General features: G+C 45.8%; 1 protein-coding gene across 5 annotated transcripts in view; it reads left to right on the forward strand.

The window, feature by feature from the left end:
- ITGB2 (integrin subunit beta 2) overlaps positions 1-15048 on the forward strand; it is a 487597-nt gene that overhangs the window by 304732 nt on the left and 167817 nt on the right. For all 5 annotated transcript variants that reach the window (XM_069225707.1, XM_069225705.1, XM_069225706.1 and 2 more), the window contains one exon: positions 13999-14169. In XM_069225707.1, coding sequence (XP_069081808.1) covers positions 13999-14169 — 171 coding nt within the window. The remainder of the gene's footprint in view (positions 1-13998; positions 14170-15048) is intronic.

Raw genomic sequence — 15048 nt, forward strand, 5'->3', positions numbered from 1 at the left:
ATATTTACTTAAAGCTGATTTCCCCACATTATTGTTTGTGCGTTACATAGTTTCATCAGTACAACTGCACATCAGTGGGCACTCTGTTGCTGTTTTAACCTCTTAGCTGCTGGGCCTTCCCCCCCCCCCCCAGTGCTGAGCCCTTTTTTGGCTATTTGGGGTAGTTTGTGCTTACGCCTTCATAACGTTTTGTCCACATAAGCTATCCACGCCAAATTTGTGTCCTTTTTTTCCAACATCTTAGGAATTCTAATGGTACCCAAAGTTTGTGGTTTGCCCTGTAGGAGACCAAGAAATTAGCCAAAATACAGTGAACATTTTGTTTATTTCAAAACAATGGGAAAAAGGGCTGCCAAAGAAGGCTTGTGGCTTTTTCCCTGAAAATGGCATCAACAATGGGTTTCTGGTGCTAAAATCACCATCTTCCCACCTTTCAGGAACGGGCAGACTTGAATCAGAAAACCACATTTTTCAACACAATTTTGGCATTTTACTGGGACATACCCCATTTTTACTATTTTTGGTGCTTTCAGCCTCCTTCCAGTTAGTGACAGGATTGGGTATTAAACCAATGCTGGATCCCAGAAAGCTAAACATTTCTGAAAAGTAGACAAAATTCAGAATTCAGCAAGGGGTCATTTGTGTAGATCCTACAAGGTTTTCCTACAGAAAATAACAGCTGAAATAAAAAAATATTGAAAGTGAGCTGAAAAAAACAGCCATTTTTCTCCACGTTTTACTCTGTAACTTTTTCCTGCAATGTCAGATATTTTAAAGCAATATACCGTTACGTGTGCTGGACTCTTCCGGTTGCGAGGATATATAGGGCTTGTAGGTTCATCAAGATCCCTAGGTACCCAGAGCCAATAAATGAGCTGCACCTTGCAATGGGTTTTCATTCTATACCGAGTATACAGCAATTCATTTGCTGAAATATAAAGAGTGAAAAATAGGTATCAAGCAAACCTTTGTATTTCCAAAATGGGCATAAGATAAGGTGTTGAGAAGCAGTGGTTATTTGCACATCTCTGAATTCCGGGGTGCCCAGACTAGCGTGTGAATTACAGGCCATTTCTCAAATAGACTTCTTTTTTACACACTGTCTTACATTTGGAAGGAAAAAATGTAGAGAAAGACAAGGGGCAATAACACTTGTTTTGCTATTCTGTGTTCCCCCAAGTCTCCCGATAAAAATGGTACCTCACTTGCGTGGGTAGGCCTAATGCTCGCGTCAGGAAACGCGACATGGACACATCACATTTTTACATTGAAATCTGACGTGTTTTTTGCACAGTGCCTAGCTGTAGATTTTGGCCTCTAGCTCAGCCGGCACCTAGGGAAACCTACCAAACCTGTGCATTTTTTTAAAACTAGAGACCTAGGGGAATCCAAGGTGGGGTGACTTGTGGGGCTCTGACCAGGTTCTGATACACAGAATCCTTTGCAAACCTCAGAATTTGGCTAAAAAAACACATTTTCCTCACATTTCGTTAACAGAAAGTTTTGGAATCTGAGAGGAGGCACAAATTTCCTTCCACCCAGCGTTCCCCCAAGTCTCCCGATAAAAATGGTACCTCACTTGTGTGGGTAGGCCTAGCGCCCACAAATGGAAATGGCCCAAACCACAACGTGGACACATCACATTTTTTCACAGAAAACGGGTGTTTTTTGCAAAGTGAATACCTGTAGATTTTGGCCTCTAGCTCAGCCGGCACCTAGGGAAACCTACCAAACCTGTGCATTTTTGAAAACTAGAGACCTAGGGGAATCCAAGATGGGGTGAGTTGTGGGGCTCTGACCAGGTTCTGTTACCCAGAATCCTTTGCAAACCTCAAAATTTGGCTAAAAAAACAAATTATCCTCACATTTCGGTGACAGAAAGTTCTGGAATCTGAGAGGAGCCACAAATTTCCTTCCACCCAGCGTTCCCCCAAGTCTCCCGATAAAAATGGTACCTCACTTGTGTGGGTAGGCCTGGTGCCCGCAACAGGAATAGATCCCACAATGGTCAATGTTGGTCCTTACATGAGGCAGCTGTTGACCCTGGGGTGATCCATTCCTGACGCAGGCTCTAGGTGTAGGCACTCAAGTGGGGTAGTGTTTTTATCAGGACAGGTGAGGAATCACTGGGTGGTAGGAATTTTGTGGATCCCAGCATATTCCTGTAGTTTGTGTGACAGAAATGCGAGAAAAATAGAGTTTTTATTCAACATTTCAGCTTTGCAGGGTATTCTGGGTAAGAAAACTTTGGGGAATCCACACAAGTCACACCTCTGTGGACTCCCCCGAATGTCTAGTTTCCAGAAATGTATGGGTTTAGTGTGTTTCTCTATATGGCCGCCGAACCCAGGACCAAAAACACAGGTGCCTGCCTTACAAAACCAGTTTGTTTTGCAATAGATAATTTTGATGTCTCCACAATACGATTTAGGCGGTGGAATTTGGGGCTGAACTAAATTAGGGAGCTCCCAAGAAAGCACTCTCTCTCTCTGCTTGCCGCCGCATTCACCTGCTCTCTGAGTTGGGCTAACCCACTATTACCCCGTTGCACAGACTGCTTGCGAAGGGACAGCAGGACTGTCCTCATCACCTCCCTCATAATTTACTGGAAGAGGAGTTATCGAATGGGACTCCTCCGACTGAAAAATCACTCCCAGAGTCTGCGCCATTGTCCTATCCCTCAGATGCTGTCTCAGTATCTGATGTCTCAGTCTCTGATCCTATGTCAGAGCTGTCCTCTATAACCCGAGTGACGGCAGCAGTCATCCATCAAGATGCCATCTCTGCTATTTGCTAAACTGTTGCTCTAAAACACTAGCCTACGTAGACAGTCACAAAATCGATGGTGTGTGTGAGATACGTGCAACAGTAGAGGCCACCTTACCTGCGCTTCTTCCCTCAATCAGCACGTTCTTTCAAGACACTCAAAAAACACCTTCTCACATACCATTCGTCACAGTCTTTAGCACCTCCTGCGCCCAGTCCATCAATCATTATTGGTGCTCCCACTCCCTCCTCCTCGGATTCCCTCATTTCCCACCACCCAGCAAAAGTGCCCTTCATCTCTCCATAGCCGCCCTCCACCCCGCACATACATTTTATTTGTATTATAGCGCAGGTAGTGGCTGACTTTACTAATGTACTCACCTATTTACATAAAATACAGATTTGCTCTTTGCAGTAGGCATATACACCTTCTTCACTTCTTTATGGCACTAAAACTGCCACTAGACAAGTCTGACCCTTTTTTAGCAGAAACATAATCACAAAACTTACTTGACTTTTTTATTGCTGCCTAAAAGCTACAGTTGAAAAGCGTCAGTTGAAGTATGTGCATTGCTTTGAAGATGCAAGCTGCAACTGCAAGACAACTGGTGGCAAATCTATATATATATATCTATATATATCTATATATATATCACTTTTATATGTGGGTCTGGTTTTCCAGGGGGCCGATCGCAGCCCCCAGGGAAACTACACACGTATTGACAAAAGTGATATATATATCAATATCAATTATATGTATTATTTATTTGGGACATTTATGTGACATATGTAAGGGTGTCTATGTCTAAATTACTTAAATGGGTGTAGGTGATTCATGTATTAATTGTAGATTTTAATTTTAAAGTATAGGTTTTTGCATGTTTTAAGATGGCCGCCGCTTTAAATCACACTAGGATGTTATGGAAATAAACGAAGGATTTTAATTTGTGCTGTGCTGTGATCGGGGGCCAGGAAACACCACTAGACGCAAGGGATTTCACTTGGGGGGGGGTCGATCGGAGGACACTTTCAGGTTTCCTGCCACCCCGATCGCTGTGCTGCGATCGGGGGACAGGAAACACTTTCAGGAAGGCCTCGTAAGAAAGGGGAGAGTCTCCCCTTTCTTACGAGGCCTTCCCGAACGTGGGGAAGGCCATTTGTGGCTGTTTTGCGGCCGCTTCCTGCTCGGATGGGGAAATCCACAAATCCTGATGACACAAAGGGGCGGGTGGGGGGCAGGGGGAGACACGGAAGAGCTTCTGTGTCTCCCGGGGAACAAAAAAATAAAAAATAAATCCTCGGGTGCGATGCACCCGAGGATTTATTAACCCCCTGTAGCCGGGCGATCCCGGCTACGAGCGAGGAGGATGACGTATCGGCCGCGGCCGATTCGTCATTTCCGCGTCTTCCCGTTGCCGGGGAGACGCGACCCGAGCACGGCAGGCTGGACGGCGTTGCCCGGGAAACGACGTCGGTTTCCCGGGCTGGACACACACAAGAGGGAGACGCGCTGGGAGGAAGGGAGAGCGAGAGGAACATGGAGACCGCGAGGCAGAAGAAGAGCAAGGAGGAACAGAGGACGAGGAGAGAAGCAGACGAGGAGCAGGAGGGAGGAGAGAGAGAAGAAGAGCCCCAGAGCCTGGAACCAGGAGACCAGCAGGAGGAACACTACCAAGCCAGCCACGACCCTGGAGGGTCGTGGCTAAACAAGGTACGGTCCTTTTGGACAAAAAGAAGGGAAATTGGAGAAAAGGGGACTGGGGAGGGGTCATAGAGGAGGGTTGGAAAGGGAGGTGGAAGAAAGGGCACTATAATTATATCACCAGTGTCACTTATTGTTACACTAAGAATAGATGTGTTCACACTATTTCCTAAATCACTCCTCACCGGCACCAACCCCCTCCTTTTGTGTTTACCGCCTCCCAGTCCAGAGATAAGAGAAAGGGAAGAACCCCAATTAAAAATCAATACTTACCTTAGTGTTCTCCCTTCTATTTCCGGCATCACCCTGGACTACGACGAGCGAGCAAGGCAGATGGGTTACCTGTAAAACAAGGAGCACGAACATACAATCACGAACCTGGGGAAAAGATACGAAAGAAGAACAAAGCGACTGAGAAAGACAATAACACTTGTGGTTTTGTTAACATTCCCTACTTCCAGTATAACTAAAAAAATAAACCACTTACCACTAACTAAACAACGCTTCAGTGGTCTTCATACTGTTCGACCTGCCACAGTGGTGTCAGAAGGGGGATTATAACCTGTGCGGCCTCCTCGCAGTAATCGAACAGTATAACAATGAGTGACAAACCCTCGTTGGAGGATATGATAAAGCAATTGGCCGAGGGCCAACGTCATCTACAACTGGTGTGGGAGGCACACCAGCGAGAAGCCAAAGAGGACAGGGAAGCATTACAGTCGGCTTTGAAAAGTCAGGCGACCATCCTTGCGAATAATCAACTGGTCCATGAGACGGCCATGAAAAAATTGACTGAGTCTATTGCTTGTAGTAAAGTGCACCCCAATGTCCCAAGTTCCGTGTTTCAGAAATATCAAGACGGAGAAGACCCCGAAGCCTTTTTTACTAATTTTGAGAGGGTGGCGTCATCCGCCCAATGGCCTGAGGATAGATGGGGTCAGTATGTCGCCCCCTTACTTACAGGGATATTACAAGCAGCATATCAAGCAGCAAACCCAGGTGGAACCACGCCATACCAAGAGATAAAGACTAGTATCTTAGAACGTGTGGGACATGACATGGAATACTATAGGGTTAAATTTAGAAAAATCAAATGGGGACAGAATGAAGATCCCCAAACCTTTTGTTATCGGGTAAAGGATTTGGCCTTAAAATGGTTAGGTTCTTCCGGAAATAGTAGGGAGGAAGTGATTCAAACAATTGTCCTTGAACAATATTTAGAGTCCTTGCCTACCACCACTAAGCACTGGATCCGTCAACATCCAAAGGTGACTACTGACATGGCAATTGATCTAGCATGTGCTTATCATCGCTCCACCGATGTAAGAAATATGTCAACCCGACCCAGCCTAAAGCCAGGGCCTTCCAATCCTAAAATCACGCCAAGAACCTTTTCGGAGGAACCAGTACCTCACCGATTTCCTGACCCTCCACCAGTAGCAGGACCCCAATGTTACAGCTGTGGGGAATGGGGCCACATTGCCCGAATGTGCCCCAGAAAACAGGATAGTAGTGAGCCAATGGAAATCGGAGTTACTAGGCGATGGGTACTGTGTACCGGAAGAGGTAACCAGAAGTTTAAACAGCTTCTGAAAGTCAACGGGAAAACAGTATGGGCCCTTTTTGACTCAGGGTGTAGCCAGTCGGTGGTGAGAAAAGACATAGGGGGTTATTCTAACTTTGGAGGAGTGTTAATCCGTCCCAAAAGTGACGGTAAAGTGACGGATATACCACCAGCCGTATTACGAGTTCCATAGGATATAATGGACTCGTAATACGGCTGGTGGTAAATCCGTCAGTTTTCCGTCACTTTTGGGACGGATTAACACCTCCTCCAAAGTTAGAATAACCCCCATAGTGCCTATAGTAGATAAAGGAACAGAACAATGGGTGAATATATGTTGCATACACGGAGATAAAGAGCAATACCCTTTATATGACGTCACAGTAGAATGGGGGAAACACCGGGATGTCCTACCGATGGGTATAATGACCAATCTGATTGAGGAGTGTATCATTGGAACAGATTATGAACATTTCCAAGAAATACTGGATTATGTTCGACAACCCAAACTGACACAGGATTGGTGGAGAGACGCTCCTTTTTCTGATAGCAGTATAGAAAGCCCCACAATTCGTAGGAAGTTATCACGCAGAGAGAAACAAGTAGAAAAATTGAAGTACTTGGGAAAAGAGAGATCAGGATCGAACACAGGCATTATTGCAGAAACCCATGAAGTCCCCGTCAGTTTTCTCCATCAGCAAAGATCCTTCTCTCGCCCACGCCTGGAAGTCGGCCAGAGAAGAAGAAACCGAAGAGGTGGGTCCCTACTTCCTCATTAAGAAAAACCTCTTATATCGCATAACCACTACTGGTACCGGAGAACATAAACGACAATTAGTGGTACCCGATCATTATAGAAATCAGGTCCTAACGATGGCACATTGTCAACCCGGGGGAGGTCATTATGGGAGGGAAAAAACAGAAGAATATCTCCTTAGACGGTTCTATTGGCCGGGAGTGTTTGCCCACATACGTAAATATTGTTCCCAATGTCCCAGATGCCAACTCACTGAACCCGGTAGACCTAAGAAAGCACCTCTGATGCCCCTACCCATCATAGACATCCCATTCAGTAGGATAGGAATGGACCTGATTGGGCCTGTAGTACCGTCCACAAAGGGTCACACATATATCCTAGTCCTGGTCGACTATGCCACACGATACCCTGAGGCTGTTCCCTTAAAAAGTATGACAACTAAGACAGTGGCCCAGGCAATGATAAACATTTTTTCCCGAGTTGGGTTCCCGCATGAAATACTCACCGACCAGGGGACTCCTTTTATGTCCACTCTCATGAAGCAAGTATGTAAGACCTTAGGTATTTCCCAAATCCGTACCTCGGTATATCATCCACAGACGGATGGACTAGTGGAACGATATAACCGAACAATAAAAACCTTACTAAAAAAATTGATGGAAGAGTCAGGGAGAGACTGGGATCAAAAATTACCCTTAGTATTATACGCTGTTCGAACACATGAACAGTCCTCTACCGGTCACAGCCCATTCGAGCTGGTGTTCGGAAGACAGCCGAGATCTCTTCTTGACATGGCCATCGAAACCTGGGAGGAAGAGGCAGAAGAAGGGGGAGGCCCCTTCTAGAATATGCCCACAATTTAAGGTCGCAGCTACAAGGTCTATGGGACGCGGTCAAAGTGAATATGGAACAAGCTCAAACCATTCAAAAACAATATTATGACCGAGGGAGCAAGTTAAGGGTTTTACAACCAGGAGATAAGGTTTTAATAATGCGTCCAACCTCAGAACAAAAACTAATCGCCAATTGGCAGGGCCCCTATAAGATAATAAGAGCAGTATCTCCGGTTACCTACCTGGTTGAATTATCAAACACTCCCCAGAAATCACAGATTTATCACATAAATCTCCTTAAAAAATGGGAAGAACCAGACCCCTCGAACACTGCCGGAGTGTTGGCAGGATTCCTATGTCCAAATAATAAATCAAGTATTGAGTTCTGTCCAACCGAACACAGTAACGGGGAAGATCTACCCACAGTAAAGGAAACTTTAACAAAATCAGAAAAGGAACAGGTATACAGCTTACTAGAAAACTTCCGGGAGTTTTTTTCAGCAGTACCAGGTAAAACCACCTTGATAACCCATAAAATAAGAACCACACCAGGGAAAATTGTGAGGTTACGGCCGTATCATATTCCTGAGGCGAGGAAACAGGTTATGGAGGCTGAAATACAGAAAATGTTAGAACAAGGGGTGATTGAACCGTCAAATAGTCCCTGGTACTCCCCGGTTGTTTTGGTGCCAAAACCCGATGGTACTATTAGATTCTGTATTGATTTTAGGAAACTTAACGAAAACTCCATGTTTGACACCTATCCTATACCCAGAGTTGATGACGTATTAGAGAAACTAGGAAAAGCCAAATATATGACTACCTTAGATTTGACAAAAGGGTATTGGCAGATTCCCTTAGCCACAGAGGATAAAGAGAAAACAGCGTTCGCCACCCAGTCCGGTCTTTATCAGTTCACTGTGCTACCATTTGGTCTCCATGGAGCACCAGCTACATTTCAAAGGTTAATGGATAAACTCTTAAAACCCTTTCAGTCTTTTGCAGCAGCCTACCTAGACGATGTAGTGATTTTTAGTGAAACCTGTAACGATCATCTCAAACATTTACACCAGGTTTTCCACACTCTTATCACCGCTGGATTAACTGCCAATCCTAAAAAGTGCGTCAACGGCACACCCGACATATCATACTTGGGCTACAAAATTAGTCAAGGGAACCTAAAACCTCAAACAAAAAAAGTAGAGGCCATCCTAAATGCACCTAAACCGACAACAAAGAAAGAGTTACGATCCTTCCTAGGGTTAGTAGGCTACTATAGAAGATTCATACCTGATTATTCTACATTGGCCGCCCCTCTCACAGACCTTCTGTCTAAATCCCATCCTAATAGACTAGCACCCTTTTCGGACCAACAAAAAACCAGCTTTGACCAACTAAAATCCTACCTAACCAAAGACCCGATACTCCGATGCCCGGATTTTTCGAAACCTTTTCATCTCTATACTGATGCCTCAGATGTGGGGTTAGGGGGAGTATTGGCCCAACCCGACGGGGACGGTAGGGATCATCCAGTAGTATACGTCAGTAGGAAGCTGTTTCCCCGGGAACAACACTATCCGACTATTGAAAAAGAATGTTTGGCCATAAAATGGGCCGTGGATACCTTACAATATTACCTTCTAGGCCGACCCTTCATCCTTTTTACGGATCATGCTCCCCTCACGTGGTTGTCTGCCCATAAGGATACCAATTCTCGGATTTTACGATGGTTCCTTGAACTACAACCGTTTTCCTTTCGGGTCCGTCACATCCCAGGTCACCAACAGGCCCCGGCTGATTATTTATCTCGCTTCCCAGACTCTGCTATGGTCCTCGAGCAGGACCTTTCATGGGGAGAGGTATGTAGCCGGGCGATCCCGGCTACAAGCGAGGAGGATGACGTATCGGCCGCGGCCGATTTGTCATTTCCGCGTCTTCCCGTTGCCGGGGAGACGCGACCCGAGCGCGGCAGGCGGGATGGCGTTGCCCAGGAAACGACGTCGGTTTCCCGGGCTGGACACACACAAGAGGGAGACGCGCTGGGAGGAAGGGAGAGCGAGAGGAACATGGAGACCGCGAGGCAGAAGAAGAGCAAGGAGGAACAGAGGACGAGGAGAGAAGCAGACGAGGAGCAGGAGGGAGGAGAGAGAGAAGAAGAGCCCCAGAGCCTGGAACCAGGAGACCAGCAGGAGGAACACTACCAAGCCAGCCACGACCCTGGAGGGTCGTGGCTAAACAAGGTACGGTCCTTTTGGACAAAAAGAAGGGAAATTGGAGAAAAGGGGACTGGGGAGGGGTCATAGAGGAGGGTTGGAAAGGGAGGTGGAAGAAAGGGCACTATAATTATATCACCAGTGTCACTTATTGTTACACTAAGAATAGATGTGTTCACACTATTTCCTAAATCACTCCTCACCGGCACCAACCCCCTCCTTTTGTGTTTACCGCCTCCCAGTCCAGAGATAAGAGAAAGGGAAGAACCCCAATTAAAAATCAATACTTACCTTAGTGTTCTCCCTTCTATTTCCGGCATCACCCTGGACTACGACGAGCGTGCAAGGCAGATGGGTTACCTGTAAAACAAGGAGCACGAACATACAATCACGAACCTGGGGAAAAGATACGAAAGAAGAACAAAGCGACTGAGAAAGACAATAACACTTGTGGTTTTGTTAACATTCCCTACTTCCAGTATAACTAAAAAAATAAACCACTTACCACTAACTAAACAACGCTTCAGTGGTCTTCATACTGTTCAACCTGCCACACCCCCTCCCTGGTGTCGGCCACTGATCGTGACCCAGGGAGGTAGTGCGGGCATCGGCCAGTGGCCAACGCCCGCATCCAAGGGGTTAATGGAAAATGTGCTGTCGCGAAATGATAGTGCAGTACCACATCATGCTTTAGTAATACTTTGCAGTTTTGTGCTCCAAAATGCACCACCACCTAAATACCACACCCTTACCACTCTCCAGGTGAAATGTCGTAGCACATTTGCTACACTCATTTTTTATGTGATGTGGTTTAACAATCCCTGTGACTTTAATGATATAGGGGGTCATTCTGACCCTGGCGGTAATTACCGCCATGGCGGAGGTTGGCGGTAGCACCGCCAACAGGCTGGCGGTGCTCCGCCGGGCATTCTGACCGCGGCGGTACAGCCGCGGCCAGAAGCGGAAAGCCGGCGGTGTACCGCCGACTTTCCGCTGCCCATGGGAATCCGCCATGGCGGCGCAGCTTGCTGCGCCGCCATGGGGATTCTGACAGCCCATACCGCCATCCTGTTCCTGGCGGTTCACCCGCCAGGAACTGGATGGCGGTATGGGGTGTCGTGGGGCCCCCGTAAGAGGGCCCCACAAAGAATTTCAGTGTCTGCTTTGCAGACACGGAAATTCGCGACGGGTGCAACTGCACCCGTCGCACCTTCCCACTCCGCCGGCTCCATCCTGAGCCGGCTTCCTCGTGGGAAGGGTGTTTCCCGCTGGGCTGGCGGGCGGACTTTCGGCGGTCGCCCGCCAGCCCAGTGGGAAAGCCAGAATGACCGCTGCGGTCTTTTGACCGCGGAGCGGTCTTTCGGCGGGAACCGCTTGGCGGGCGGCGACCGCCGTCCGCCGCGGTCAGAATCACCCCCATAATATTAATGGCAACACCCCCAGTCTGAAAATTGTTCCAGCACCACTGATGTGCCCACCATTCATATCCTTCGGCAAAGAACGGTCAGCTGTATTGTATAAAGTATCATTTATTCTTGTCTAAATAGAAAACATAATTATATTTCTGAAAATCTTTCTGGCACTATAGCCTTTCCATCAGCCAAAGCAAAACATCTGACTCTTTCACACAATCAAGGAGGAAATTGCATGGAACGACCCTGTCGTTGATGGTAATACATGACATGACCATCACGTGCATGATAAAAACAATAATGCCCACAGGCAATGTACATAATGCCCAGCGCCACAGGACTTTATGTTTTTTTGCTTTCACAAAGTGACCCTGACCAGGGGCATGGCTTAGTCACTGAGATTCAAAGGGTGTGAATCTCAAATTTCCAACTAAAAATGCAGTGGGCTGCAGAGTGAATGGGTGAGATGACCCAAGTTCAGGATGATCTGTTCCCTTACTGATTTGGATTAGATGAGCCTTAGGGTCTGGTTTAGGGTTTGGTGGATAGGGTATCCTGTCTGCTAAAGCTCACTATCTACCTGCCCAATTTGGAGTTAGGCAGGCTATACATTTTACTTTGATGGCATAACTTTACTTTTCTGACGGCCCAAGGGAGTAGGGGCTGTTGGCGGTATACCATCTGCCCTATGTAGAGTCAACTGTTAGATGACTGTTTAATGTCCCTCATCTTCAGGCATACCCTTGCAGTGAAGGACAGGAAAAAACTTCAAAGTGACCCCCATACCATGGGCGAAATCTCCCATGGTGTTGGGGGGCAGCACAGTTTTTTTTACTTTTCAGAAACAAACTCCCAAAATAATGAAAACTTTAGAAAGATTTGATGGATAGCCATGATATTTGATGAAGGAAACTGTCAAACTTTTACTAGATTGATAGGAACCACCATGAGGCAGTGCCTGCCAGTGTTTAAAGATGTCCTACAGCCGGCGCATATTTCTAAATTTGGAAGAAGAAGTATAGACAGGGTGGTGGACATAAGTCCTCAGTCACACTGTCTGGATTTAGTCCATCTTCCAAACACTAAGGGCCTGATTACGTCCTTGACGGATGGGATTACTCCGTCACAAACGTGACGGATATCCCGTCCACCGTATTACAAGTTCCATTATATCCTATGGAACCTGTAAAATGGCGGTCAGGATATCCGTCATATTTGTGACGAAGTAATCCCCTCCGCCAAGGTCGTAATCAGGCCCTAAGTCAGACCCCCTGACTAATGTGTCATAGTGGGCAAAAAACGATGGGTGGTATGCTACCCTGAATGATTGCCAGTGTTTAGAATGTTTGAAAGCATTCGTCCCATCACCTTTTGAGTGCTTGATTGCCAGTAGTATGGCTAGAAACCGGAGACTGGCACAGCTTTCCAAGTCTACTACTACCAATGTTTGTGTACTCCAAAAATAGTACATTTGCATCCTTTCAAGGAGTACTTATAAGGATGCAGATGTACTACCTTTTTGGTAAAGTGAGTACTATATATATTTAAGTTATTTATCCCAAAAGAACAAGTTAAAATCTCAGGGGAAGGACAAAACCAACACCGGCAGAGCAGCCAGGACTCAGGGCCTCCAGACCCAACTATCAAGTCAAAAATGCATTTACAAATACCTCCCCTGAAGCTACGTCCCTGACTCAGATTATGTGGTTTCTTACTGAAAATAAATAAAATGTCGACCTAGCCAACTTGATATAGCAGCCAGACCAACACTGCTGTTTTGACAAAAACGTTCCTGCCATTTTACATGACGCTTTTGGCCATGTAGGCTGGTGTCTGCAAAATGTGGTTGCCCAAATGAATCCATAAATGATCAGTTTACCATAGAGCTACCCCTAGGGGGAACCAGTATGAAAAGAGCTCTAGGCGAAGTTCTATATGTTTTTGTGGCAATACAACAGACTAGTGCCTCCCAGTCATTCACGGACCTCTTTGAAAAAGCTTTTTTTAAATGAAGTGTGACTTACTCAGCAATTTCGGAGCAAGACCGTCATTATTTAGATTTTGATGGAACATGAGCTTTGTCTTTTATTGCTAGGGTTCCTGCCCATCAGAATTATGGTTCCCTTGCACGATATAGAAGAGCGGAAACAGTACATGTCCCGCAGCATAGCATTAGCTGTCTATGCAGCTCACTTCTGGAAACTGTAACTGGGTGAAACAGGGCGGTCCTGGACAGCGAAAACTAATAATTGCTTGAAACACAGAGAGAAAACTCCCTATGTCTTTTTTTGTTTTTGAACAAACAAACTCTCGCTTCTGGAGTTTTCATGTCCTGAGACGGCTGAAATAACAACGTAGCTCATTCGACGTTCATCTGTGCCTAAAGTGCATCCGTAACACTAGAGGATTCACTGTGGGCACTGAGATCCCCACCAGGCAGGAGGAGATCTCTGAATGTGGCAGGTGGTTCTTCTCCAGAGGCATGCCAGGTGTAAGTCAAAAGGGAGTCACTCATGTTCACAATAAAAATCTTGGTGACTCAAGCTCACCATCCCTTACAAAGCTCCAAACGTGGGTGCAGCAGTAATAGAACGGTCTTGATATTGACCCATCTTAAAGGTCTGCAAGAAGTAAGAAAAATGGAACTAGAGACAGATTTTTTTTAGTCCAACTAACATGAGCTGTTTTTACAGTTTGATCCTTCTTCAGTAGGTAAAATTGTGAATATTGTTTCTATCTCTTCCTCATCAGGTCAAACAGCAAATTTTACTGTGAAATTTCGCCGTGCTGAAGGATATCCCGTCGACATGTACTACTTGATGGACCTCTCCTACTCTATGAAAGATGATCTTGAGAATGTGAAAAGGCTTGGAAATGACCTGCTGACTGCATTAAACTCCATCACCAAGTCTGCGCAGATAGGTGAGTAAGGGGAGATCTTATAGTCACCGTACTCAAAGCCTGTGGGAAATCAGGAACACTTTTTTAAAAAGCTTTCTCTGATTGATTTATTGTCCAATGGCCAACTGAGTGGGGGAAAGACTGTAAGCAGACATGTTTCACCATACATACTCTAATAATATTTGTCACCCTTAAGTTTAAAAGAACCATCCAAAACACTGACTTGATTTCTTATGGAAATGTCATGAAGGCAACTTTATTGGAATGTACCAGGGATATCATATTTTAGAGGAGACCATGCCAATGAAACAATTCATGTATATTCGAGTAAAATGGATTAAACTGAGCAGAGAAACATATTTATATGTTTTTTTTATAACTCTGTTTTTATTGAGTTTATAAAACATAACCAACAAAAATACAATGCAGTGCATATCAATGCGAGATATCACAGTATCTTTTTGTCACATTTCTGGAGGACAGAGTAACCATACAATCCGAAACAGGGCTCTATCGCACCTACTGCAACAGTAATTTACCTCAGCCTCCCCTCCCACATGGGATCCACATGTAACCAATCCTTTTATATATCATGAGTAACAGAGACACAGCCTCACCACAGTTGGTTGTCACCTCTCTGATCGAAGCAGGGTTCACTTAATCAGCCATCTTCATCAGTGCTCCTCTCTGAACTTAACTCTTCCACGCCAGTGAACCGTTCCAGTAGTGTCCCCCATAAAATCACATCCGTTAGTGGCTCCTCCTCTCTACATGTTACCTGCATATTGTTCTCCAGCGGCACCCCATTCCATTAAATCTCTGATCCAGCAAGGGATGTAAGGGTTCCGGGCACTCATCAAGCCAGTGACCACCCTGCGCTTGGCCAGTACCAGAGCCACT

The sequence above is a fragment of the Pleurodeles waltl genome, chromosome 3_1, assembly GCF_031143425.1.
Source record: "Pleurodeles waltl isolate 20211129_DDA chromosome 3_1, aPleWal1.hap1.20221129, whole genome shotgun sequence".
NCBI classification, from domain to species: domain Eukaryota; kingdom Metazoa; phylum Chordata; class Amphibia; order Caudata; family Salamandridae; genus Pleurodeles; species Pleurodeles waltl.